General features: G+C 45.1%; 1 protein-coding gene across 10 annotated transcripts; it reads left to right on the top strand.

The window, feature by feature from the left end:
• Window positions 1-1619: 1619 nt before the first annotated feature.
• Window positions 1620-27898, top strand: DPP8 (dipeptidyl peptidase 8). Of its 10 annotated transcripts, XR_012630364.1 has the most exons (21): window positions 1637-1671; window positions 3818-4087; window positions 5639-5751; window positions 6701-6874; window positions 7772-7940; window positions 9173-9283; window positions 9698-9826; window positions 11822-11883; window positions 12911-13011; window positions 14125-14302; window positions 15618-15777; window positions 17131-17210; window positions 17839-17991; window positions 18638-18773; window positions 19509-19654; window positions 20453-20599; window positions 21352-21504; window positions 23625-23767; window positions 24500-24611; window positions 25201-26278; window positions 27189-27898. XR_012630364.1 is itself a non-coding variant. In XM_074880138.1 (20 exons), the coding sequence occupies exons 2-20, from the start codon at window positions 3829-3831 to the stop codon at window positions 25321-25323; spliced, it is 2649 nt and encodes an 882-aa protein (XP_074736239.1). In that variant the 5' UTR covers window positions 1620-1683; window positions 3818-3828; the 3' UTR covers window positions 25324-27898. The 10 variants fall into 10 exon arrangements, 8 of the variants coding, with proteins under 8 accessions (XP_074736239.1, XP_074736238.1, XP_074736246.1 ...); XM_074880138.1 differs by having other exon boundaries at window positions 1620-1683; window positions 25201-27898; XR_012630365.1 differs by lacking the exon at window positions 27189-27898 and having other exon boundaries at window positions 21352-21488; window positions 25201-25228.
• The last annotated feature ends 58 nt before the right edge of the window (window positions 27899-27956 follow it).

Here is a 27956-nt window from a genome sequence, read left to right on the forward strand (position 1 = left end):
ACAGGTCTGATGGGGAGCGGCTGAGGGAACTGGGGGGGTTTAGTCTGGAGAAGAGGAGGCTGAGGGGAGACCTCATCGCCCTCTACAACTCCCTGAAAGGAGGGTGCAGAGAGGGGGGATGAGTCTCTTGAACCAAGGAACAAGCGATAGGACAAGAGGGAATGGCCTCAAGCTGCGCCAGGGCAGGGTTAGACTGGCTCTTAGGAAGTATTTCTTTCCAGAAGGGGGTGTTGGAATGGGCTGCCCAGGGCAGGGCTGGAGTCCCCATCCCTGGAGGGGTTTAAGAGTCGTGTTGACCCAGCGCTGGGGGATCTGGTGGAGTTGAGAACGGTCAGTGTGAGGTTAATGGTTGGACTGGATGATCTTCAAGGGCTTTTCCAACCCAGATGATTCTGTGATTCTGGAGTTTGCCTTGGTGTTGACCCCCATTCTCCTCCCACCGTGCCACAGGCCTTCACCGAGGGGCGGCCTCCTGCAAGGGCACAGGGAGCTTCTCAAGCCGCTTTAGCCATAGCCAAGGGAGGCTGATAAAAATCTAGAAAATGCCGTGCCTTCTGTGGCCTGCCCCGTGACCACACGCCCCAACCTTTTTAAAGTCTTACATTGTAATTATTATGTACTCCAAGACCTTGCTGCTAATAAAGCTAAAAAAGGGCAGTGTTGATTTTGGTGCTGCTTTTAAAAAGGCCACCCCTCGCTCCCTCAGCAGCTCACACAAGGACACCTCGCCCATGGCCTTCCACGTTGCGCTGGCAAGTTCATCCTTCCATCCCAGCTTGGGGCGACCTCTCCCAGCTTCAGGGCGCTTTCTTGTGCTCCCACAGTACATTTTCTGGGCAAATCTCCACGTAGGTAAGAGACACCAGCTCTGTGTCTCAGCCTGCTTCTGAGGGAAGGATTTCCAACTTCTGCCAGCCCCTGGGGCTGCAAAGCTGCTGCAGAGGTGTGTGAGCTGTAGCAATAGTTGCTGGGGTGCTTATTTTGGAAAGAAAACCCCATATACCCTTTAGGGGCCAACAAAAGCCCTGGGCCAGTGCGTGGGAGATGGAAAAACAGCCACCAGGTCTGTGTGTGACCCGGGGCTTCTCTTGCATATGTGTTTAGGAGGGGGCACCTGCCACCTGCAGCAACATTATTTTTTCAGGTTTATAGGGGATCAAAAAGGCTTTGGTCTCCAAAAAGCACCTTTGCTTTGCAAAGGGAAATTCAAATGTATAGAAACGTTTGTCTGGGGGCTCACTACACTGGAGCCTCTGGGTGCCCTGGGCTGAACACACGTTATTAGCAGCTGGGAATTTTTTTTATATTTTTGCTGTGGGAAGCGTGTCGGTGTGGAAGTGCTAGCTTTTTTTGGGGAAAAAAAGCCGATTTTTGAAGGAGGCATGGGGGTTTGCATGACCTGACCTCCGTGCAGGGGTTGGGGGGTGGGGTGTCCCGGATCCCTGTTCACGGGGCGAGTGTTGCGCGTCCCGCCCCCACGCTCCGCCCAGCCCGGTCCTCCCGGCCGGCAGGCGGCGCCCTCGGCCGCACCCCGCGATGCCCGGCGCAGCTGGCGCCACTTCCTCCCCTCCTGCAGGGGGCGCTGCCCGGCCTGGCGGGACCCCGCGGCCCCTCCCGGAAGCGGAAGCGGCCCGGCGGGGCGGCTCGGCTGCATCGCCGCCGCGGAGCGCCGTGAGTACCGGGGTGGGTGAGGACCCTCGTGGGGACCGGGGTTCCCGGGGGAGGTGGCTTCCCTCCGTCCTGGGAGGAGCTGCTGGTACTCCGTGGGGTTGGGAGGAGGAGGGGGTCTGCCCCGGGGCGACCTGGCTTTCCGCCCCCGGCCAGGCCTGCTCGCCGCCCTCGGCGGTGGAGGGGCCCCTCCCGGGATCTGCCCGCTTCCTCCGACCTCGGCGGCAGGGGCAAGGCCCGTGGCCGTTATCACGCTCGGGCCCGACCTGCCCCTCCGGCGCAACCTGCGGATACGAGGCGTCCTACGGTGTTGTAGTGCCGGAGAGTCCCCTGAGCTGGTATGAAGAACGGGGCGGTCTCTCTTTGTTGGCTGCAGGAAGGTGGAAATAAAATGCTTCACGTGGCAGAAGGTGTCTGCGGTAGAGGTCCCGCAGTGATCTCCTGGGAGGCAGATCCTCGCGTTACCCTGGACTAACATCACCTCACCGGGTGGCGGTTCTCACTCTTGTTTGCTTGTTAAAGTCTACTGCTCTTCGGTTTTTCTCTCTTTTCTTGGAGGGAAGGGTGAGAAGTAGGTCGGGTTAAGACATACCAGCATCTGGGTGTAGGTGGGGAAAGGAGATTTTTTGTTGTTGGAATTCTGCAAATTAGATGAGAGTTTTCTGATTTAGGTTTGAAGTCTCATTCTCAGTTTCTAACGCGGTCTGAGCAGAGCACTGTTCTGTGTAGGTGTTTGTCTTCCAGTTTTACAGGGCTGTTTAACTTGTGTCATGGTTTTGGTTGTAAATAACTCAGACGAAAGAAAGACCTGTGTTAGTTGTGTTTGTATTGTCAAAAGTGGAACCAAACTTTTAGTCCAGACTTGCTCTGCTTTCCTTCTTATCAGTTTGTGTTAAAATGGATTTGGTCCAAGGTGTAGGTTGTCTTGTTTTTTGCTCATCTGTGATGAGGTATCTCAGCTGCTGTGTAGAGCAGCAGGAGAGCCAGACCATCAGGGAGCTTTGCCTCGGGTAGCTCTGCTACCCAAGCCTGTGCCGTGAGTTTCTGTGGTCCCTTAGTGCCTGTTTGCTCAATGAGAATGCTTTATTTAGTCCGTGTTGGTGTTTTTGTCAGGCTCAGGCCACCAAGCTGGGCCCTAGCAGTGTGCAGAACAGTTGTGCAGTCTTTCTATTCTATGTATAGAAAAAACTCTCCTTTTGAGGATTGTCAATCCTTACACCTTGGGCCCTTTGGCAATGAACTTTGTGGCGGGAGTTTATAGCTTGGATCCTTTTGAAGCTGCCCTCAGACCTGGGATTTACAGTGGAAGGACTTGGTTTCATCTTACCAGACATCTGGACTGTTAATTCCAGCTCAGATATACTTTGTAAAGCACAACTGACTGCAGGAAGAGATTTCTGCTGAATTAACAACCTGTTCCGGAGGATAAGACTTATGCTGCAGATAAATTTATTTGGGAAATGCTTTTTTTCACTGTGTCTCCTTTCCTCTGGTATTGCCTCACACTCCTGGAAGAGTCTTATCCATACGGTATTTGTAATTATCCCTGAGATGATATAATAGTGGTGATCATTGCTAGACTCTTTCAAGCCTTGTTTGAAAGGAGATGCAAACAAACCCAAGAAATTACAGGAGAATAACAGGAATAAGGGCGTGCAGTTGCCTAGGCCCATTGTGTATGGCCTGGTGGTTCCAAATAAACTACTGATGTTGTTTGTTCTAAGCAGCTGGTTGTCCCAGATCTGGCTACGGTCCTAATCATCCCCTGTTCTGATATCAGTGTAATGAGGTGATATTTGTGCAGTTCACAGGGAGGAAGAGGCAGGTAGGAGCTTAACGGGGAAGAATTTATCCACTTCATGAACTGAAATGAGTAGTTGGCATGTGGGGGCGTGGAAAAGGCAGACAATAAATCTGTGTGGCTCTATGAAGTTCTTAGTCCCATTCTGAAAGGCTGAGTGATGGCAGTTTTCCACAGCAGAAATCTCCTTCCTAATCCTCTTCATTCTGCTGTGTTTTTTTTTTTTCCTTGCATGAAATGGTGGTTTTCTTATAGTGTTTTTGCTGTGGTGTGTTTGGGGAGCCTGAAGTGAATGTTTGCAGGGCTTCTGGAAGGCAGTGCTGAACCTCTGCTATTCTGTTTTTCCAGAAACATGCAACATGGCAGCAGCCATGGAAACTGAACAGCCGGGCCTTGAAATCTTTGAAACTGCGGGCCGTGAGGAGCAGGTCCAGAGAGAGGAGCAGCCAAAACTGGAACCTTTCTATGTAGAGAGACATTCCTGGAGCCAGCTTCGGAAACTACTCACAGATACACGGAAGTATCATGGGTACATGATGGCAAAAGCCCCTCATGACTTCACATTTGTGAAGAAAAATGACCCTGAAGGACCTCATTCCGATAGGATCTACTATCTGGGTAAGCTTGCTATAACAGCCTGTGTCTTGACTAAGCAGTCACTGCACAGGCTGTTTGGATTTGACTGTTCTTGAGAGCTGGGTGTTTGTGGCAGTTAAATCATAGTGGATTTCAGGGCAGATTGGCTGGTCAGATGTCACAATTGTGATCGTAATGTCTCGTTAAAACTTGCGATGTAATCTCCCCCAGAAATGGTGTGGTTGGAGGTGACCCCTTAGGCCTGCTGGAGCTGGAACAGAACTGTGAAGTGTCCTTTGGGGCGTGTTCCCTAGGTGGGAGGGCAGGTTAAGTCTGTTCAGTCTGTTTTCTCTCACTCCAAGTACACTGTCCCCTCTCTAAAAGCTGTGTCAGTTTGATCTCCTTTCTCTTAATTTCAACTAGTGGGTAGAACCTTTTCCTCCTTCAAAGTTTCCTTCCAAAACAGAGATTATAAATGTAATTTTGAAAGTCCTTTGTGCCTTAGCTACAGTAGTAGGTTTTCCAGGGATTCTGGAGGGAATAAGTGGCAGTGTAGAGCAGGGACAGTATTTTTGTTCTTGATAATGAAGAACTTAACGTAATTTATTGTTCTTGGCCTCAGTGACTCACTTCTGCATTATTTCACTAATCAGTGTTCACTTTATATCTGCATTTCTAAATTGCAGCTGTGCTTGAAGTGCTTTGGCACTGTAAATGATGCTGTGAGCAACCTTCTGGGTGGTTTTTTGGAGCAGACCTTGTGGTAGAGGAAGACTTTTGTCAAATGCTGAACATAAGTCCATGAAAAACTGCATTAGGGTGAGAAGCAATGGCTGGAGCAAAGGCCTAGGAGCCGGAACCATGTTCCAGCCCTACTGCTTGCTGCTTAGGCTAGTTGCTTAAGCTCCGATTTGTGATTCTCAGAGGCTTTGCATGTGCTGTGCTGTGACATAGTCAGAAAGATCTGTCTCTTTTTCCTCTTTTAAAGGATGGGGGTCATAATCCTTGAATAATGCTGAGCTGAAGCACGATGAGGGTGAATTAAGGCTGACCCCAGCTGGGATGAGCTCTGGTTTCCTATGTGCCACTTCCTGAGCTATAGGTCAGACTTGAGTTCTCCAGGGCACATCTGGCTCCCTCTGGGCTGATTCCTACATGCCTGAGCTTTCAGAAATCTGAACAGCAGTCAGGGAAAGGAGCAGGAAAGGGATGTTCAAGCCTTCATAAAGACGCATTATCTTTGAAACACAAGCTGCATCATGCTGTATTCTAGCCAGGGGAATTAGCAGAAAGGCCTTCCTTGATTTTTAAAAGCTTATAAAATAAAAGGGGCCTCAGCCTTCAAGAACACAGATATGCTTCAGGCAGCGTGGGGTAAGCCTGGGTGTAGTTCCTTGTTCTCTGCTTTCTCCGTGACTTGCATTTCTGTGAAGCAGAATTCCCAGACCGAGGCTGCAGTGCAGAGACCGTCAGTACTTTCTCTGGTAGGAAGGGCCTGTGAAACTGTTCCTGGGCATCCTTTGAGAGTGTTTGGATTATTAACAGAAAGCTAATATACTTTTTTCTTTTGTCCCCTCCTCACTTTCACAATAGCAATGTCTGGGGAGAACAGGGAGAACACGCTCTTCTACTCTGAGATTCCCAAAACCATAAACAAAGCTGCCGTCTTGTTGCTTTCCTGGAAGCCTCTTTTGGATCTTTTTCCGGTGGGTCCTGATTTTTTTCTTTCTGCTTGGCAGCGTAGCAAGTACGTGGGCTTTGGGGTTCCACCTATAAGCCATCGTTAAAATTTGGAGATTATCGTCTTAAAGATTTTAAGATTCTCCTTGTACTTGGTTACCTCTGCAGCCATCTCAAAACCAAGCACAGCTTTCTCATCAGTGTTTGGAGTTACAGCCTTTGTGCGTCATAAAAACTGTGTGTGCTGGATGATTCCTCCTTTGCCGGCAGAGATTGCAAGTACTAATTTGCATCAGATTCTCTGCTGTGAGATCCTGGGGATTGCTGAAGGAGCCTGTAGTCTCCAATAATCACTGTCTTGCAGGGGGAAGTGAGAGTGCCCCTGAGGATCAGTGAGTGGCTCTGTGACTCACGCAGGAGCAGAGGATCCCTTTCCCACTCACTGGGACCCTTCTCACCTCCGTGCATAGCAAGCCCACACCAGTGCCACCCCATGCACTGTGACAGGTTGGAGGAGGGGGGACAAATGCCATGTGGAATTAGGTGTGTGTTTTCCCGTATTATTTCCTGAGGCTGTCAGCCAGACATAAAATTCATGCTGTGCTCTCCTCCCACCAGACCAGTCACCGTGTATCTTTGTGAAAGTTAGCAAAGACTCTCCTGCTTGTTCTAGAAATAACAGACCTTCAGTCTCATCTTTCTTATATCAGTGAGTAATGGAAATAACACTGGCCTTGCTATGGGAGAAGTGGCTGTCAGGTTTACAGTTGTGTAGGATCTGATCGTGGCCTGCACTTGCAAGTGCTGATGGCAGAGGCACAAGCAGGAGCGGGCTTCTAGCCGCCAGCAGGATTCTGGGGGAGGAGGGTGTCTGCACAGCCATCTGCTCCTGGAAGCTTGGCATGCAGACGCTCTGACAGTATAGTAAGAGATGCAGAGCAGAGGTGTTGATTGTGCTTCTCTGCCCATATTCAGGCCATCCTGGACTATGGGATGTACTCTCGTGAAGAGGAGTTGCTACGGGAGAGGAAGCGAATTGGCACCATTGGGATTGCCTCTTACGATTACCACCGAGAAAGTGGCACCTTTCTGTTTCAGGCTGGGAGTGGAATTTATCACGTAAAAGATGGAGGCCCTCACGGATTCACTGTGAGTTTACTCACCTCTCTTGTTCTCTGCAGTACTGCTTTCCTCTGGCTAGAAGCTCCTTTGGCTTAGAGTGAAAGCAGAGCGTGATCATCAGTCACTGCTGCACGAGCATGGCAAGTAGCCTCGATAACCCTTGAAACATGGAGAAGGCATGCATTTCCATGGCTGTAGAAACTCAGGTGGAGAATTATGAGAAATGGTAGAAACTGCAGCAGCAAGGCAGAACACCAGATTTTGTTGATTTTTCACAAGTAGCAATGCCAGTAAAAAGCAACACAAAGGCTGTGATGCTCTGTGCTCTTTCATGTAGTGAGAAGTCACGTCAGAGGGAGCTTTTGTTCCCAAGCTGTGGTTTAGAGGTCACTGTTCAGCAGTCACTGCTGTGTGTGTTACAAGATTTGGCTGTGTAACTTGCAGAACAAGCAACCTTTACTCTGCTGGTGCTGAAGCTGGAGTTCAAAGCTAAAATAATTTCTTATTATTATAACAAATGCCTAATGTCTGTCAAACTCTGTTGTAAGGGGGAATTTACTGTACCTTGAATTGCTTTTGGAGGACAAGATTCTATGTTCTGCCAGGCCTTTTTTAGGGTGCTGTTTTTAAGTGTGCCAGGCTTCTCTAGGCAAGCTGCCGTCTGATTTGTGGCTAATCCTCAGCACTGGTGAAAGAGACCCTGGTGGGGTCTGTGCAACCATGGTAGAAGCACAACTTTCCCTGTAAAATATCTGCACAGTATTTTTCTGTGTTTAAAATTGATTCTTCTGTTGTAAACCTCTGTATTTGAAGTCAGTGTCCATGATATTGTGGTCTTAGAGACCTTCTGATGATCCAGGTTAGCTTCTGTAAGTGTCCATGTGTTATCATTGCTTACTGTGCTTTTTCTTTTCTTTCAAACAGCAACAGCCTTTAAGACCCATTCTGGTAGAGACCAGTTGTCCAAATATCCGGATGGATCCCAAGCTTTGTCCAGCTGATCCAAATTGGATTGCATTTATCCATAGCAATGACATCTGGATATCTAATATAGAAACCAGAGAAGAAAGAAGGCTAACATTTGTGCACAATGGTAATGCATCCTGAATTAAAATCTCTGCACCTCCTCTGCACTTGTTCTTGCTAGACTGAATTAAGCAATGGCACTAGGGGTTCTTCTGAAATCTGGGGGAATGGCCACTGTTTATTCCACCTTGTTTGTCACGTTCTACATGTTTCCTCTGGTGCAGATATTGTGGGATGATTCTATTCCCTGCACTGTGGAATCTGGCAGAGTGAGTTATTTGTTGAATACATACGGAAGGGCTCTTCTGAAACACAGTGCATTCCTTTTTACTGGAACAGCCTGTTTTGTGTGGAAGAGCTGTGGGTGGAATAGAGCTGGAGGAAAGTTTCTGTCAGTGAAATCAGGCTGCAGGGCCTTTTAGAAACAATATAGGCAGTTTCTGAATAGCACTGTGGCTTCTGCTGGCCCCTCATGCTCAGGAACTTAGGTCCTCACTTCTTACCCTCTCCAACTCTGTTTTAGACACGTATCCTGGAGGAAAGAAAATAGGAAACTGTGGAAAAAACACTTTTTAAAAATCTACTGCATTTTGTATTTAAAATCATACTTTGTATTTAAATTATATAATTTAAATTTTAGTTGAACTAAAATTTCTGACACTTTATAATAATTCTTTAGCTTATTTAAATGTTAAATATTAAAATATTATGTAAGTACATTAAAAATAAACTGTAGCAATGACTCCTTCTCAGATGATAATTATTTATGGAGCGCTGCTAAGTTACCTCCAGGGTAACAGGAAAAATATTGAAGCCCTATGGATATGTCATGTTGAGATGTTATGTAAGTCTGTTACTTTGGTACAGTGAATGAAATATTGATGCTTTCGTTTTTCTGAATGTTGATATTGTCAGTTTCAGTTGTTCAGGAGGGTTTGTCTTGTCCTTTTTTTTTCTTTGATTTGCTTAAAAGTTGTGGTTCCAATTCACTGAGCTCAGGTAGAGAGAACATTTTCTTTCTTCGACTAGTACATAGAAAATTGAGAGACTAATCAGGTAGGAGTAAGAAGGGAGGATTGCTTTCCTTTCCTAAAAGAAGCTGCCATGTCAGAGAGGATTAGATCCTCCCTAAATAAATCAACAGAGCAGAGTGGAAGCAGAAGAGAAATCTGCTGAGAAGTCAGATTTATTATTGTGTAATTGTTCTTGGGGGGTGAACTTGGGCCGTGTTTGGGATAATGCAGAACTGGTTTGATTCTGCAATAAATCATGAACTAATTCTTTTGTGTCTTTTTTTAGAACTGGCCAATGTTGAGGAGGATCCAAAATCTGCTGGCGTGGCTACTTTTGTGCTGCAGGAGGAGTTTGACAGATACACTGGCTACTGGTGGAGCCCAAAGGCACAGCCAAGTAGGTGTGATGGATCCGGTGTGTCTGACGGACACAAGTAGGGGCTCCACTGCTGTGCTGTCCAGTGCAGTTATTTTTTTCTGCTACTTGTCTTTATGCAAGATAGGAACTTTATATTCGTAGCTCCTTTTAAACTATCCGCAGCGGTGGGCTTGTTACAGTTGCCTTGTGAGCACATGTTACTGGGGGAAGAGACTTTCTTTCTCACAACAGTGGTAGGAGTTGTAAGAGTCTCAGAACGTTTTGCTTAATGAAATATGAATCACAGACTTTGTTGGATTTTTCTTCATCCTTTCAACCTGCTTGTGCTCCTGGGAGAATATTGATGCCTGCAATAACTGATAATGAGTATTGATGCCTGCAATAACTGATAATGAGAGCTGTTCTGACCAGCAAATGTTAATTCATTTACAGCACTGAATGGGGGTAAAGTTCTTCAAATTCTTTATGAAGAAAATGATGAGTCAGAGGTGGAGATTATTCATGTCACATCACCCATGCTGGAGACAAGAAGAACGGATTCCTTCCGGTACCCCAAAACTGGTGAGACCCTGATGCCTTACATCTCTGTTTCCGGGAGACATATTTTATTCCATGTGCCTGACAGCAGTGACTCTCCTAACCTAGAGCAGGGGGTTGTTGGAGAGGTGTTGAGTAGTTTTTGAATTGGGGCCCAGGTGCTGGAAGTGTGTTTGGGGAAACTGCTGCTGTGAAGGTTAGATTAGTCACTGGTGACTGTACTGATATCCCAGCCATGCGGTTACTAAGAGCTCTGAGTTGGGTCTCTCAGGAGTTGGCGGAAACTCTATCTGATTGTCACTATTTTGGAGCTGTTGTCTCAGATCCTGGCAGATCTGAGCTGTCGAGGAGTTGATTCTCATTACAGCCCTGTGTCTCTGAGGGAAAAGCTGCAGATTTATGGCCTTTTGCTTTTTCAGGAGGGTTTCTGTTTAGCTGCTGGCAGTGCCCTGGTAGTTCAAGTTCTGAAGGACTCTGGTTTTCATGATTGCTCTTGGACTTTGAACAACAAACTCAGCATGCTTACAGCCTGCCAGGAAAACCCCCTGTTGTCATATTTTCAAACAGTAAATGATCTGGAGGCTTCAGCAGTAGAGAGGGGTGAGGGCAGGCTTGAAGCATACTGAGTGGAGTGCCATTGGAAGCCAGGGAAGTGGGACTTATGCAGACCTGCTGGGACTGATTCACTGGCATGTGTCAGGTGTATGGGGCAAATTTGAACAGTCTGACCCTCATTCTTCTGAGATTTCCCTTCTGTTTCAGGAGAACATGTTGCTCACAGTTAACTAAGTGGCTCACTCACTTTCCTCACTCCTGAAATCTTCATTTTTTGGAGAAATGTCTTCTGTTTTGCTGACCTTTCCAAGTTGCAGAATTCATTTCAGATCTTGCAGATCTCCTGATCCACTGGGAAAAATTTTCTGCTTATGATCCTGATTTACTACTTGTTTTAAGGAGGAAGAAAGGTTCAGTGTTAGCCTGGGAAGCAAAAGATGACTCCTTGTGTTTTTTTGTCACTTGTGTACCCCAGATTTCTGAGAGTATTTTGTCATAATTCTGTTCAGTGCTAAGTTTCAGCAGCTTAGGTAAATGAGCCAACCAAAGCCCAAATCCCTTTAAAAAAAAGATCTAGGCTTTAATCTCTGGGCCTCAGTTTCCAGTCTGAGCTGCAGGGACAGTAGCCCTTTTCAGTGGGTTGTTATGAGGGCAGAGCTTGAGGTAGTGGAGAAAATTCTTCACAGGTTGAAGATAAGTACTTAAATAGGCCAGCACTGGGGCCCCAGGCAAGTCATCTCACCTCAGTGCATCGTTTTTTGTGTATAAACCGGGTTGATGAAGTGGGAGTACTTCACAGCAGCATTGAGAATATTCAGAGTACCTGGAATTTGCCACATGTGGCTTTTTGTGGTTCAGCCGCCAGCAGCTTTATTCTTTATAGTCCACCTTTGCTGTGGAGCAGGCCCCAACATTTAGCACTGCGGGGGCTGTACAGCAGGATGAGTTGCTGGCTTTGTGTGAAGAGTTAACTTTAGATTTTCAATATTCAACACAAATATGTAGCTTTATTACTTTAACTGCACTAGTTACGGCAATAAGCTTTTAAGTGTGAGTTGCTCTAATTTTCAAGGATGCTTTTTTAGCATTGGATTGCTTTCTGTGTACCACCTTGAGAATAACAGCCAGACAGTAAACCAAAGCTTGCTTTGCTATCCTGACACTCCTGAGCGTTTACCTCCAACTAGCATGTGCTGCCTTTGACGGTGGGAGAGAAGACTGGCTGTGACATAGCATGCTTCTTGATCAGATCTGTTTGCAGGATTAAATCCACTGAGTCTGCCTCATGTTTGCAGTCTCTTTTTTCCCTGCCTGGTTCTTTGCTGTCTCTTGCATGTGCAAGTAGGCTATTTGATCAAAGAGCATTCTGCTGTTTGCCTTTTCCAGTTCTGTATGAATAACACCACAATAATCCACAGTTCAAGTCTGCCCTCTGTGCCTGACTGCTAACATCTGTTTTTATAGGTACAGCAAATCCAAAGGTCACTTTCAAGATATCTGAAGTGACAATCAATGTGGAAGGCAGAGTAAGTTCTATGTTCTGCTTGTTTTTCCAAATAAACATAATTTCTGTGATTCTTTTTTGGTAAAATTCATTTTCCAGTTCAGTACAAATGAACTTCCTTGGTTTTGATAGCTTAATGGCCTCTCTGGAGGCAGTGCACTTGGCTCATTCCTACGCAGATACTTGGTGTCTGTGTGTGCAGCAGTATTTCTCAAGGCTGTGCTTTCCTTCCCTACCACTGGTTTATGAACTCAGCTGCAGAGCAGGGTATTTTAGGTGTGGATGGTTAGACCTTCTTATGTGACAGATCTCTTGATTGGCTGGATATATTGGGAAAATTTGATTGCAAAGACAATGTATCACCTTACAAAAGCGTGAACATGTGGAAAGAGATGAACTTTACTTTCGCCCGGGGATTTTTTTAACAGATGCAGAAATTTCCATAGCCCAGTCCAAGATCTTCAAACAGTTGGGAAGTTAATCTTACCAAACAGATACAGTAACAGCCATACATTATTGGGATTCTCTGTACTCTTGGGCTACTTCAGCCATCAGCAGTCACCTGCTGGGATAGCGATGCTGACGTCAGCCAGCAAAGGCAGGGAAAGCCGTCCTGACCCTTGGGGTACCGCTGTGACTTGTCCCCAGTCCTAGCAGGGACAGACTGCAGCATTGCATATCATGGATTAGAACCACGTTGATGACTGGATGTCATGCAGAATGTTCAGCATCTACCAATTAAAACACCTTACAAAATAGCTCGGTACAAATCACCTCCCCTTTATATGGGGAGACTGAGTGTTCAAGTGACTTGTCTGAGATAAACGATCCAGATTTCTCAAGCCCTGGCTGTGCTGGCAGTGCACAGCTCGCCTACTATGCTGGTTTCTGGCTACAGATGGGGTTGAATCCCCTGTGTTGCAAAGGCTGAACAATCTAAATTACATGAGCTGCGCAGAAGAAGTCTTCTGTGTCCAGACTCTCATCGTGCATGAAAACTGGTTGTGGGGGTTCATCTCAGTGTCACTGAATTGCTGCTTTGTCAACAGATTGCAGATGTTGTGGATAAAGAGCTAGTTCAGCCGTTCGAGATCCTCTTTGAAGGAGTAGAGTACATTGCTAGAGCTGGGTGGACGCCAGAAGGAAAATAGTGCGTATGTTAATCCTGTCTCTGCTTAGAGGGTTTGGGGCATTACAGTTAGAAGCAGAATGTAGTGGTCTCTGTCTTCTTCAAGCTTAAGCCTGCTTTCATTTTTACATTGCTACAAACTTGTTTGTGCAAAGGGGACAATTTTTCCAAAACCAAAACCGAGTTCTTGTCTATTTCTCTGGTACCTGGCCCTATTGCTTTGGTATTGGGCACTCGCAGCCTTTGATGTATGTGTCCTCTCAGCATCCCTGTGAGAGAGAGTGCAGTGCTATTGTCCCCATTTTACAGATGGGGAACTGAAGCCCAGAGAGGCTAAGTGACTTGCCATGGTCACACAGGAAGTCTGTGGCTGAGGAGAGAAATGAGCCCAGGTCCCCCAGGCCCTAGGCTAGCGCCCTAACCACTGGACCATCCTTGCTGACCAGACTTACTGATCAGAAAACCTGCTGTAAGTGCTACTTACATTTGCATGTCATTTTTAACCCTGTAGATGATGTAGTACGGTGTTTCTAACTCACCAGAAGCTTCTCCAGAATTGCACTTCAGTTCTTGAATCTAAAGATGGCTTTCACCTTTTTAATATTTTTTTTCACCCCCTCAAATGTGGAAGAAGTGCAGGGACACATTTGCTACATTATCTTGCTTTTTGCAGGATTATTGTTAGAGCTACATGCAAAGCCATCAGAAGTATGGCAGGGTCTACTGCCAATCCATTTAGGTGCCAGTATTATTCTCTGCCAGGTATAGGTTTAAAACATGAGTATTTTCACAAGTATCCTGAAATTCCAATTGAAGTTTTTCTGCTTCATTATTCCCTCTGATTTTTCTCTTCTTTCTCCCCTAAAGCACAATTCAAATCTGGGAGAATAGAATTAATTAAACTTTTGAACCTGCAGTGCTTATGCAATATTGAAATGAAGTGAAATAGGTTCTTGTGTTATGGAAGAGATTTGTTTATGTGGGTGAAATTTTACAGGTGGCTTTGTGCTTAATCTGAAATTGAACGTTCTTGACTCCCTCAAAATGCCTAGTGCTAATGAGCGTTGAGGTTTTCAGGCCTGTCTAATGCTCATGGTTGCATGTTATTTTCTCTAATATCTGTCTCCTCAACAGCATCTGGTCCATCTTACTGGATCGCTCCCAAACTCGGCTTCAGATAGTCTTGATCCCTCCTGCATTATTCATCCCCACAGAAGATGATGCAATGGAAAGACAGAAACTTATCGATGCTGTACCAGATTCTGTTACACCTTTCATTATTTATGAAGAAACAACAGACATCTGGATAAATGTAAGAATTTGAATTTCGACCTTCTCTGACAGTTTGTTGTTGAAGACCCTGTTTGTAGCACTTGAGTGACATTGGTGTTACTTTCCTGCCTGGGAGAATGTTCCCATTGTGCAAGTTCTGCGTGTATTCTATGCTTCTTGCTGTAAAAAACAGTATGTAGAGAACAGAGAGATTTGGGATGTGAAAGCAAAGCTGCTTTGCTTGAGGCTGCTTGTGGTCAGACAGAGCTAGGAGCAGAGCCCAGGCCTCTGGCACCCCAGGGCAGCCCCTTGCCCACAGTGTTACCCGCTGACATGCTCTGACTTCTTGGTGCCAGTTGTTCACCACTAGCAGTGCCAGCAGATGAAGTATTTGTCAGACAACAAGGGTGTATCTAGATGATGGGTGAACAAGTCCCAGGAGTCTGTTAGCAGTCACTAAAACCCCTCCTTAACTACATATGGTCTGGTGAAATAGATTTGTGTGTAACGTTCTCAGAAGTGTGCCCTAGGGCCTGTGCTGTGAGACCGGACACCGGTGTGCTAGGCTAATGCTGTAAAAATGATTGCTGTTCACACTTCTGCAGATAAAGATTGATGTCTCTACAATGACATCCCCTTGGAGGTGTGCCAGGGTGCAGGAAGGCCTGGGCACATCAATCACTGACAGGTAGTTGGGTCTCGCAGCAGACATCATTTGCACAAAGCCTTCCAGTGAATGGTCCCTATACAGCAAGTGCTCTCTCTGATACCACGTTTTCTCCTTATTAGTAGTGTGCATGGTTTCAGGATGGTGTGAGCTGTCTTTTCTTCATTATTTTTACTGGCTGGAGTGGTTTTTGACTGACAGCTCACACCATGCCGATAAATGCCCCTGCGTCCCTCAAAAGATTGTCCCTTGAAGCAAGAGTTGGCATCTTCATGAGTGGGAAGATCATGTCAGCTCATCTTTCTTGAAATAACCCTTCACTTGTGGGCTTCTAGACAGCACTGGACAGAGGAGGCCACTGAACTCTGGCTTGCTGGGTGGCTCTTGTACGCTGTCTGCAGAGCTGGACCAGCCTCTGTATCTAAGCTAGAAAGGCAGGTACAGAGAAACTTAATCAGTTTGTTGGCCAGAATTTATGACTAGCAAAAAGCCTGGAGCTGTGTAGCGCATGTGGAGCTGTCTGTAGACACCCCATGGCTCATGAGCATAACTGGCTCTCCCAGTAAGGGACAGTGCTGCACCCTGCTAGTGTGAACTGTTGTCTGTGTCGAGCAGTGAGAGGAACTTATGTGCAGCTTCAATGCCAAACTCCTGCTAATAACAATAATCCACTGCTTTGTCTCCACAGATCCATGATATCTTCTATGTTTTCCCTCAAACCCATGAAGATGAGATAGAGTTCATTTTTGCCTCTGAGTGTAAAACAGGATTCCGGCACCTATACAAAGTCATCTCAGTTTTGAAGGAGAGCAAGTATAAACGGTCGTGTGGAGGCCTCCCTGCTCCAAGTAAGTGAAATTATTCTTTTGCTTTTATTGGGCATTTGCTGCCAACTAGTGAGGAAACAAATGTCCTTCCAGGTGGCAGGAATTATTGTCTTATTGGAAACTCCTGCTGTTGTCCAGGAGAGCACTTCACTGCACAGTCATTCCTCTTGAAATTTTACAGGGGTGATTCTGTATTCAGCATGCCTTAGTTTTAACCCTGATTCTTCCTCATGGGCTAGAGGGAAAAGTTTCAAAAAATGAAGTGGAAGACAAGCTCCCGATGATACTGTGAAATGCACTTAGTTGTTTTTTCCTTGTCAATGTTGGAACTGTTTCTGCGCTGACTTTGCCAGAGGTTAATCATTATAGCAATAACACGGCTAGCTCTGATGTGCAGGGTCCAGTGTATCTAATAGGTGCACAGTGGTTCAGGATTTGATTTTGCAAGTAAAATCAACATAGTCCCTGTCAGCTTTTAAAAGCAGATTGGTAGCAGAGAGGCTGACAAAGAGCAAAACCTGTGATATGAGAACTATTCAGAGAATTCCTCTCTGCTCTTAAAAACAATCATGGTACTGCTGTATAGATGGAGATGTTAGTAGGAGAAAATTACTGGCAGCTGTTGCAAATGGAAATGCAGGAAGAGTCATTTCAAGCAAAAATATTCAAGGACCGCGTGCTTCCGAGCTGCAGTCGAAGTTTGGTCTTGCTCAGATGCATGATATAGCTGTGTGCAGAGTTCCCAGAATGTTTTTTTCCTCTGCATGTATTCTTTAATTTACAGTTTCATGCTGGGATAGTTAATTTACTTGGTGTGTATTGAAGGCACTTACCGAGCTCTGCATGCACAAAAAATACACCTAATTTTACTAGAGGTCGTAGTTTCATGCAACTGTCGGGTTTTTTTTCTCCAGATAGCATTATATCCTGGGTTGATTAGATTTCTCTGAATGCATCTGACTTCTTTTCTCGCTAAATCTCCCTCATTCTAAGGGAAATGAAACCATCTTATAAAAACAGAGTTGTTCCCCACCCTGTTGCAAAATTCCCCATGTTTTGACATCTGAGATTCCCTTTGCACACCCATTTTTCAGTATAAAACCTCTATTTCTGTGCAAGTGACAAATGCTAACAAAAAAAAAAAGCAGGCAAGGTGTCCAGGCCTCAGGTTGAATCCTGTGAATCCTTTAACATATATTTCACAGAATGTTAAATAGTACTAGCCCTAACATTTGTCTGGGAAGCTGGCAGAGGCGTGGGTCTTCTGCAAAGGCAGGTTGCTCTTGGGTTTAGTTTATTAAAAAAGCTTGGGAGGAAGAGGTATTATTGTGACCATGTGTTTTGTAAAATCTCTTTTATGTTGGTTATTTGCAGGTGACTTCAAGTGCCCCATCAAAGAGGAGATAGCGATTACCAGTGGAGAATGGGAAGTGCTTGGCAGACATGGATCCAATGTAAGTCTCTGCTCTTGCTGCGTGGATATCCTGCAAAGATACCGTGTGGGATTTTTGGTCTACAGTGTGCTTTCATTCTTCAGTACCTCTGATTACGCTGTTCTGGACCAGAGGTTGTGATTTTGGCAGTGGGAAAGCAACACAGGTGACATTAGTCTGCTTTCTTTTCCTGCACATTCCTGTGTGGATCCTTGTCAACCAGGAGTCTTCCCCACTAAGTGCAAGGCTTAAAGAGGAGGAGAAGGGAGCAAAAATACTGTGAGACAGCAGTGAGGAAACTCCACGTGTTCCATGAGCAGCAGGTTGTCATGATGGTGTCCAGCTGCTGCTGTCCTGGAATCAAGAGATAGGAAGGATCGGCATAAATTAGCCCTGTCTCTTTTTAGCCAGGGAGACTGGGAAGAGTGAAGGACCTGCATGAGAGAGCTGAGCAACAAGGTGTGAAGTGCAAATTATAACTGACAGAGTTGTGGACAGTAAGAACAGTCATTTGGCTTATTCCTTGTAGACTGTTGGGCTATAACTCAACTTTATGGAAGTGAGACAGGGGCAAACTTGGAGGTGGTAGAACTGGGTATTGTTTTAGCAAGAAACAGTATTGAGGGATGTGTTGTTTTGGTTTTGACAGATCTATGTCGATGAAGCCAAAAAACTGGTGTACTTTCAAGGCACAAAAGACTCGCCTTTAGAGCATCACTTGTACGTTGTTAACTACGAGAATCCTGGAGAAGTAAAGCGGCTGACGGAACATGGTTACTCTCACGCCTGCTGTGTCAGCCAGGTACCTGTCTGCCTGTGAGGCCCTGTGTAGGCAGGGCTGGCTGGGTGTGCTGTGGCTTATCACCAGTCTTGTCCTTCATCAGTCAGCAGACAAGGCTGTATTTGAATATAACAAGCAGATTTTTACATTGTGTTGTGTGCTCCTGCATGTTGTACAGTGAGTGCATAAACCCACCCTGGAAACCAGATTTGATCTCCCAGTTCAGTTGCTCTTCAGCTTGCTTCAGGCTAAAAGAGCCAGAATGAATTTTTTGGAACTGTTTGAGCCTGGCTCTTTTCACCTGAAGTGGGCTATGGAACAATCGCCAGAGGAGATGAACTGGTGGCAGTGTTGGGCAGGGTTCTGGGCATCTGGGGCAGTAACCTGTTCAGCTGGGAATGCTTTACCCAGAAGAGAATGTGTGACAAGGTCTGCATACCATATTTGGTTTTGCAGGTGTATTTTTGGCTTTGGAGTGTTAATATCTGAGTCTTGCTAAGGACTGTAACTTCTCAGAGTCTATCTGCTGTTATCAAAAGTGCTCAGACTTCCTGGTTTAATTTGGTCCATAAGCATCTTCTGAAAGGTCTAAATGCAGAAAGAAATGGTCACTTGTGCTTGTGCCTCTGCACTGAGGAGTTCAAGGTAATGTTCCGTTTTTCTGTAGGATTGTGACATGTTCATCAGCAAGTACAGTAATCAGAAGAACCCACACTGTGTGTCACTTTACCGGCTGACAGGACCTGAAGATGATGCAGCTCACAGGACAAAAGAATTCTGGGCTACCATTTTAGATTCAGCAGGTAAAGGACAACCAGGATCACAGAGATACCCCAGAATATGCTTGAGATTTGCTGTTGTGGGTGACTAGACTTGTCTCTGAAACTCATGCTTGTGTGAGTTCTTGGAAGTACAGGAGTGACATTTTCAGCTCAGCGACAAATGGGTATAAACTGCCTATGAAGGAATTTAGAGTGGAAATTACCAAGTTTCTACCGCCAGAGCCAGTAGAAGATGCAGACAGCCAGTTTCAGTGTTAGGGGAGGGGTTTAAGTGCGCTCATTTACTCTCTGCTATGTGCCTGCTAACGAGCATATATAATGCTTCTGGCAGGGGGCACCCACTTCTTAAATAGTTGTGTGCTTCTGCCTACTCATGTCTTTGAGACAGCTCTTGGGCTTTTAGTTTTCTGTTGTGTTTCTGTTCCCTAAGGTATGCTCCATATCCTGTGCTTTCCTTGTATTAGTGTCCTGAGTCCTAAGTGAGCTTCGGAAGGGACTGGATACCTGTAATGGCTGTGTCAGGGGAGAAGAGTTACTGTTGCTCACAGGAGAGCAGAGATGGGAACGTGATAGGAGAAAGCTCGCCTAGGGCTAGTGCATTCCCCATCTCTGCCTGGTCCCAGCCACATCCACTGGAAGGCGTGGGAGATCTCCACTGGGATTGCAGTGAGACTGGTGATGGGGCAGGATCAAAGCAGAGCTGCGTTATTCATCCATTCCCTTTTAAACCAGGCTCTCTGTTCCCTTCCGTGGCAGGCCCTCTTCCTGATTACATTCCCCCAGAAGTGTTCTCCTTCGAGAGCTCCTCAGGGTTTACACTTTATGGGATGATGTACAAACCTCACAATGTGCAACCTGGAAAGAAGTACCCCACTGTGCTCTTCATCTATGGAGGGCCTCAGGTGAGTGTGGTGTGTAGGTGAGCAGAGGGGTGGGCTGCTCTCCTGGATGAACAGTTCCTGCTTGGTGCCGAGGAGAGCATGCAGCGTTTTGCCTGTTTGACGGGTAGCTGCTTGGCTGAAGGTGCTGTAAGCGGTCATGATTTCCAGGTCATAGGTCAAGGCACTGCCACTTGTCTGAGAGCAGGTGTGGAGTAACAGAGCTGGAACTGGGAGAAAGGGGAGTGCAGATAGAACAGGGGACAGTGACTATCTCCTCCTCCGCAGGGGCTCCTGCTCTTTGTTTACATTTCCCCCATGTGTCTGTGAGGGGAGCTCTCTGTTAGCACTGACCGTGTGTGCTGAGGAGAGCTTGCTCCCCAGTTGTCCTTCTCCCAGCCCCTTAGCCCTTCTTTGGTTCCCCCAACTCTACTGTGCCCTGCTATGGGCCAAGGCAGCTGAAGTGAGACTTGAAGAGAAAGATTTTCTCCTGAGAAAGAACAGAGTGGAGAGCGGAGCTGCAGGCTCAGGTTTGCATTGTGCAGTCAGCAGCCGCCCCGCTTGCGCTGTGCCCATTGGTGCTGCAGTGGAGCTCAGTTCAGAATGGCTTGTTCCTGGGGGAAGAGAGTTTATTTGACAGCAGACCACCAGCAGGGAGAGGGAATCCTGCAGGGAGGGAGGGATCTTGAAAACTTTATATTATTAAAGTGTATAAACCATTTAAAGGAAGGTAAATACAAATAAAATCTGAAATTGGATTAAGTGGTGACATCTGGATTCCATTGCGTATGTGGTTGCGTCACTGCTGCTCTTCTATTCCAGGTACAGCTAGTGAACAATCGGTTTAAAGGAATCAAGTATTTCCGTTTGAACACTTTGGCCTCTTTAGGCTACGTCGTTGTTGTCATTGACAACAGGGGGTCCTGCCACCGAGGGCTGAAGTTTGAAGGAGCCTTTAAATACAAAATGGTAAGTGGAGCTCTGAGTCTGGCTCTTCGTTTTCAGCCAGAGACAGATTTGAGTCCCAGTATTATCTAAGCTGAAGCACTGATCTGGCACAGATGCCCAGCATTGCCTGTGTGATGCTGCCTAGGTTTGGGGAGGGGAACTGCGCATAGCAGGGAGGAAAGATGCTCCGTGTGGGAAGGACATATAATGTCAGGGTTTGAGGTTGTGAACCAACTCCAGCTTGGCAGGCATAATGCAAGGTGGTTCCTAAGGGGGTTTCTGACTCCCACCAGAAATGCTGTGCTGCTCACATGAAGCAGAATGGTTTCATTCACAGCAGGCATTGCTATTTAGGGCAGTTCCTGGGTCAGGCTGGAGAGGGTGCGTGTGTTTGGCCATGTGTACAGGCAGAGAGGGCCTGTGCCAGGTTCTGCTGGCTTTGCAGCGTAGCTCTGTGCGGTGGGAATGGCGTTTTCATGCACAGAGCTAGAATGCAGCCTTACTTTTGTAACAGCAAAAACACTGAAGAATCTTAGTCCCCAGGCAAGGAGACAAATGAAGAAAAGGATAGTTAAAAGGTGGGTTAGGATGTATTTATTGTCTTATGGGGGAAAGGTGTCATCTTTGTGTAACGTGCCTAGCACAGTGGAGTGCTGGTTGGGTGCTGCACAAACAGAAGCAGCAAGGGTCTGAAGGTGGTTACCTTTGGAAATCCTGAGAATGTAATCATTGTCTGGAACTGACAAAATTTACCTTTTTCTCTCCTCTCCCAGGGACAAATAGAAATTGATGACCAGGTGGAAGGGCTGCAGTATTTAGCATCCCAGTATGACTTCATCGATCTGGATCGTGTTGGCATTCACGGCTGGTCCTATGGAGGCTACCTCTCTCTTATGGCTTTAATGCAGAGGTCAGATATTTTCAGGGTATGTTCATATGTTGAGTACTTATTCTAGTGGTACAGACAGAATTTCTCCCTTAATTGTGTAACCTCCCATGGGTGTTCACAGCACCAAAGACTTTTTTGTTTGCTCTAGACAAGGGAGGACACAGTCCTCTGGCTGTTTCCTTCAAGACTCTTCTATTTGGGTGACTTTGGAGACAAGTTGCTTTTCTAACAAACTTTTCTTCCGTGGTATTTCTAATTAGGCTTCCAGGCTTTGGTTATATTTTTGGTACTTTGCAGACAACAGATCTGAAAATCTATTCACTCTTTAAGGCTAGTGCCTGCTAACAAGCCACATTACCTTTTAAAGCCAGCAATCAATGGGTATTCCAATAGCAGTTTTATTGTGTGATCTTGGGTTGTATCCTTGGTTCTCTCCACTTGTGTTTCTGTGTGAAGTGTGGGGATGAGATGCTCTAAGCCTGATGTCATAGGCTCCGAGAAGTGTCTGGGACTGGTGTTTGCATTGAGTCCGTACTGGTACAGGTGTGGGACTCAGCTTTTCAGAGGCAGTGATACCAGTACAGCCCCAATAATTAATACTAACAGAGATGCCTCAAATCAGAAAATTGCATTTGTGCAATTAAGTGCCGCACTTTCTTGCCTCTCCACACAGATTTGCAGCTTTTCTTTCCAGGAGTGTGTGGTGTTCTTATTTGAGTATAACCACCCCAAAGAGCGTGGTGTGACTGCACCATCACTGTGCTTGCTTCCCCTAGCTCCAAGTTATGGTTTGATTATGAGCCAAATATTATCTTAACCTGATGTGAAGGTGTGGTGTTGTCCATGAGGCTTCCTGCATTAAAGTGAGCAGGGTGCTTTTGGGCAGAACATGCTTGCCATCCAAGAAGCCTGGCATGTAAGAGGAGTGTGGGACTGTTTAGGTAGGCCAGGTTTACTGGAATATCTGAGAGTCTGTTCGTGTGAGCTGGGGTGAGGAGGAACAACTGTTCACCCCATTCAGCTGAGCACAGAAGGATATTCCCTCTCTGGAAGTGTGTGAGAGAGCTTTAAACTGTTGGACTGTGGAACTTGCAATCACTTAACTGTGCTGGTATAGCTATACCAATCTCAGGTCACCTGTGCTGAGGTACCTTATATAGTCTCAGCTGTTGCCAGCTTTGTGTCAGCTGAGCTCTTTGTGGTGTCAACCAAGGAAGGGAAATGATCCTGCTGAAAAACGACACCTCCTTCTCTTCCCCCTCCCCTCTTTCCTGCTCTGAGAGAATACTTTCTTTGCAGACTGATCTATTCCCAGATCAAATTGCCTATGCTGCTTCATAGCAGTGTGTTCTGAAGCAGCCAGGAGGGCAACCTGGGGATGGGGAGAGGTACTGAAAAGAGGCTCTTGTGATTTTGTGACTTTAGACCACTATAGTAAATGGCCAGACTGCTGTTGGGCAAGTCTCAAAGGTAGAGATGTGTGGTAAGAGCTGGATACTGCTCTTGGGGATGTGTTTTGTTCTTTGTGGCTGCTCTTGCTTTGTCTAAGCCCAACCTGAATATTCCTGGGAGGTTTAATAATTACTTGTCTTAAGTCCTTAAGGATTGTTATATTTTTACTTTTAAAAATACATGCCTTGCAAAAGGCTTTTTGGTGGTGGGCTATTTTTTTCTCACTGGTCTTTTTTTCACGAGCCTCTGCAAGCTGGTGGTAGCTATGAAAGGTAGTTTGCTGAGTCCTAGAGAGCTCTCGACCCCAGTTTCTATTAGACATTCAGATGAACAAAGGTTTTTGCAACCCAGAAGCAGAGCACTCTGCATTTTGGACAAAATCCCCTTCCGTCAGCAGGCTTTGTAGGTGGTATGTTCAGTGTTGCTTCTAGTTTGTCTGTAGGATCTTCCTAGTTTTCAGCAGCTGCCTTGTTTTCAGCACGCAAAGGTTGTAGCTGAACTGTGCTGATATGTATGAACTGTGGGAGGGAGAGTGAGGATTGATTTTCTTTTTCCACTGCAGGCTGTGGATTGTAAACCTACCAGTGTGTTTTGAGCAGTTATAGCGGCAGTGGGATAGAGCTGTGGGAGGGAGGGACATCCCCAGATCAGTGGTCAGGTGGTGCCGTTCCCCTCCTGATGCTGAGAGCCCTGTTGAACTTGCAGGTTGCCATTGCCGGAGCACCCGTCACGCTGTGGATTTTCTATGACACTGGTTACACGGAGCGTTACATGGGCCACCCGGATCACAACGAGCAGGGCTATTACCTAGGATCGGTGGCCATGCAAGCCGAGAAGTTTCCTTCTGAGTAAGTTTGGTTCTGGCTCTTGCCTTCTACTCTTCCTACCAGGAAAGTTCAAGCCCCATGGGCACATTTTTATCTCCTTCTTGGCAATTGAATCCTGGAATCACAAATGCTAGTATTAAATAATAATTTTTAAAAAAAGACAAAAATCCAACACTAATAAACTTAATAGACTTGAATGAACATTTGCATAATTACAGGCCATTCCGTGTAATCCCTTTTATCCTAGCCATAATTAAAGACTATCTTTTATGTCTAAAGAAATGACAAACATATCTCCAATTATATGATAAGCACTTTAGAGCCACATTAAGCTAGATAAAAGTTAGTTGATCGGAATGCTTTCTGCATGCTCTAAGGCTGTATCAGTACAGAGTTGACTGCAGAGCAGGCTGAGACCATGGGCTTTCTTGCCAAAGAGCTGAAAATCAGCAGTGATTCTGAGTAAGTGTTAAGCTGTTGTATTGTCCAAGCTAGGAAATACTTCTGAGAATAAAGAAGATAAACAGATGAAATGTCTGACTGTGATGTGCATATGCAGGAAGGACTTTTAGAGGAGGAAGGAATAGGTTTGGGAGACACGTCCATCCAGAGCAATTCACAATAGTGAAATTGCTGCCTTCAATGCAAATATTTTTTTTTTGTTAAGTGTTTTCAAGGGACACTTGTGGACTGTGAAATGACTGGTGGGTTTTGGGATGCTGTCTAGAAATGTTTGTCTCTTGCTTTTCTCAGACCAAACCGTTTGCTGCTGCTACATGGATTCTTGGATGAGAATGTTCACTTTGCACACACTAGTATTTTGCTCAGCTTTTTAGTGAGAGCTGGGAAACCGTATGATTTACAGGTAAGGCTGGGACCAGCATATAAAGGTAATGTGTCTGTCTTTGACTCAGGAGTCCAAAATCGGAACTTGTACCATGGATGTGCTGGGCAGCTTGGAATTCCAGGATAAAACTGTAGTATTTGAGCCTAACGCTTTTTTTAAATGAAGATTTTATGAGTTTAAAAAAAATTAAAAATAGGCAAATGAGCAGTTAAGAGTGGTTAAGGCTGCTCCTGAGGAGATCTGCAGTTTGGAGGCAGTAGAGCAGCATTTGTGCAGTGTGGAACAGGTTTATGCATTTAATCAAACCCTGTTGGTTCTGTGCAGATGTAGCCCAGGTATCCCACACTGTGCTGCAGAACTGGGAACACACTGATTTACGTGATGGCTCTGGGCAGGATCTGCCTCTCCAGCCAGGCCTATCGCCTCCAGCGCAGCGCTAGCTGGGTCAGAGGGTGCCGTGGTTGTCTGGGTTCAGGCAGTGGAGGGTGATGGGGTGTATTAGCTCAGGGGCTGAGTTAATGCAGGGAGACTACATGAATGTTTTGGGGGACCGGTTTAAATGCTGGTGCCTGCAACTCTTGTGGATACTTATGACTTTATATTTCAGATCTACCCTCAGGAGAGACACAGTATAAGGGTACCTGAGTCGGGAGAGCACTATGAACTCCATCTACTGTATTACCTGCAAGAGAACCTGGGCTCTCGGATTGCTGCCCTGAAGGCAATGTAACTGACCTCTGCAGAACTCTGCTCCACTGGCTGCTTTACCGACCGAGATGTAGGAAACTAGAGAAAACAGGATGGAACATTGCATTTTGGTGCCTGCCACATGTACACACATGTACACACACACACACACACGGAGACACTTTTTTAAAAGTAAATTTGGTGCCATACAGGAAATTAAAGTACAGTGACCTAATAACTTTAAAGCTTAATATGTAAATAAAGTCACACGTCTGTGGTATAATGCAGTACCATGGGTGTTCTCTTGGGGGAGGAGCTGAAACTGAGAATAATATACTTCTACAGCACCAGATCTTCACTTTTTAAAAGCATTATGACATAATTGATGTATTTTTACAGTGTGTTCCTTGGTATCTTATTACATAATAGTGGATGATTTACTCACTACATGGAAAGAGTTTACCTGAATGGTTACAACTTGTATTACATTTGAAATGCTATCATCTAGCCTTTTGGCTTCATGAAAGGGATGTGTCTTGCTCCTTAGAAGCTGGTCACAAGTTAGACACATCACCTATCTAGGTGTTAATTGTTTTTTAAGAAAGACAACTTTTAAGCTGCCTCCTAAAGAATTTAAATTTTGAGTTCAGTTTAGTTGATGCTAGGTTCTTTTTGATGATTTCTTCTCTCCCCAGGATAAATCATACTCTTTTTTTTCTCTTTTTTCTTTTTTTTTTTTTTTTTGTTTAGCAGCTTGAGATCCTATCCTGATTGTACTTGATTTCAGTGGGGAAGTGAAATAATACTTTACTGTGATATGGGCATAGCAGTCTTTTATTCTGAGATGCAAACAAACTTAAGTCAAAGAGCTGAAACTCTGTGAATTTTAAAACAAGCTTAAAAGTGCAGCCCACTTCTCATTGATGTTTTTCCCTGGTGTTCATTCTGGAGCTGGTTTTGCAATACTGTTTGCTTACCATCACATCAGCATGATACAGGTATATGCATCCTGTTAAGATTTTAAAATTCAATACTCTGATTCAAAGGTCTACAGAGGATTTGGTGAGGAGAGACCTTACGAACACTATGTGTGAGGCAATATGAACTGTTTCATTGAATTTCCTGCTTTATTTGAGGGACTGTTTCCCAGGCTCGTACTCTGTTCAGTTCTCCATTCCTGGGTCCTTTGTAGCACTGCTGTGTAGCATGATTATGATGCTGTATTTGAGAAACCCCCTTCTGTATAGCTTAAGGTAACCCTGCTAAGCCTAAAGGATATGCAATCCCAGTTGTGTTTTTGCTAGTGAGGTTTTAACTAAGCAGCAGGCTTGGCTAAAAAGCATCATAAGTGTGTGAAGTCACTTTTAACTTGCAGCAGGTCGTTTAGGATAGAAATCCATAGCAAAATGATTCTCTTTAATCCAGGAAATTCTCCCCTTGGGGCTTGCCTCTGAGACTGCTGTAAGTTTTAATGGTTTTCTTAGAAACCTAAGAACTTCCTTTTCTTTCTGTTTTGGTGCTAGAGAGAAGCAGAGCATGATTTTCTTTTAATCTTCTAAAAATCTGGAATCACTCTCAGTGTTTACGCTCTTAGTACTCCACATGTTGTAACCTTGTATTTTCCTTGCTTTTGTACTGTTCAGCTTGATCCTGAAACTCCGGGATTTAACACAATCTGCCTGTATTGTATCAAACCGCATCGTTTTTCACTTAGGCTGCTGGACATATGCACCAAAGCTATCGGAGCTGGTGCAGTTACACGGTTGTAAAATGTGTGTGTGAGAACGGGCTCTGTTTTTTGGGTTACACAAAGGATAGCTGAAGCCAACAGGCATGCAGTAAATGCAGATTTCCTCCGAGATGGGAATGTTTGGTTTGGACTTTTTTTTTTTGTTTTTTGCTTTTCAGATCACAGTGGTTATAAATGGATCAGTTAAAATACCATTAGCAGGTCAATAACAGGCTTACAGTTTTTATTTTGGGAAGGGCATGGCAGGGAAGGAGCCCTGCTCCTGTAATGTCTTCACTTAGTAGTTAATTGTGACTGAAGCAAACGCAGCATCCCTATGGAGTGTGCTATAGTCAGCATTGAGACGGATACGTCTGCTGATGCATTTGAACAGAAAAACACAACAGTGAGTAGAGACAAGTATAAGCTGTTACTATGGAATTCCATTGTGTTCCTTATGTGTTTATGCTGTATTATATATACATATATCTATATCTGTTCATATATACATATATGTATAAAATTACACGTGGATAGTATCACCTTTTCCAAGGTTGTTTATATTTTGTTCAATATTAAATTAACTTGCTTTTTGGGGTGGTTTTGTTCTTTTTCTAGAGGTGATGACCCTTGAATGTAAATGTATATGATTTTTAAGACTAAATTGATCCTTTTGTTTAAAAAACAGAACAAAAATGGCCTTCATCAAACAGTGCTTTTTTGGGAACTGAAAAACTAAATGTTATGCAAGTAAACCAGGCTAGGTTTTGATTTAGCACAGGGTATGATTGTAAGTGCTGACATATAACTTTTTAATAATGCATCCTTCCATTGTTTTAAATATATATATCGAAAAGCTATTAAAGTACAACGTACTGTAAGTACTCTATTTTGCAACATAATTTATGTATTTCTTTCTTCCCTACAAATATTTTTTTCTTTTTACA

Source organism: Strix uralensis, chromosome 11, assembly GCF_047716275.1.
Source record: "Strix uralensis isolate ZFMK-TIS-50842 chromosome 11, bStrUra1, whole genome shotgun sequence".
Taxonomy (NCBI): Eukaryota; Metazoa; Chordata; class Aves; order Strigiformes; family Strigidae; genus Strix; species Strix uralensis.

Bases quoted from the DNA above. Each gene is read 5' to 3' on its own strand.
- DPP8 (XM_074880138.1), top strand. From the start codon at position 3,829: ATGGCAGCAGCCATGGAAACTGAACAGCCGGGCCTTGAAATCTTTGAA. The intron at 15,778-17,130 runs GTAAGTGAAATT...GGTTATTTGCAG, and splicing joins TGGAGGCCTCCCTGCTCCAA to GTGACTTCAAGTGCCCCATC. The intron at 24,612-25,200 runs GTAAGGCTGGGA...TTTATATTTCAG, and splicing joins GGAAACCGTATGATTTACAG to ATCTACCCTCAGGAGAGACA.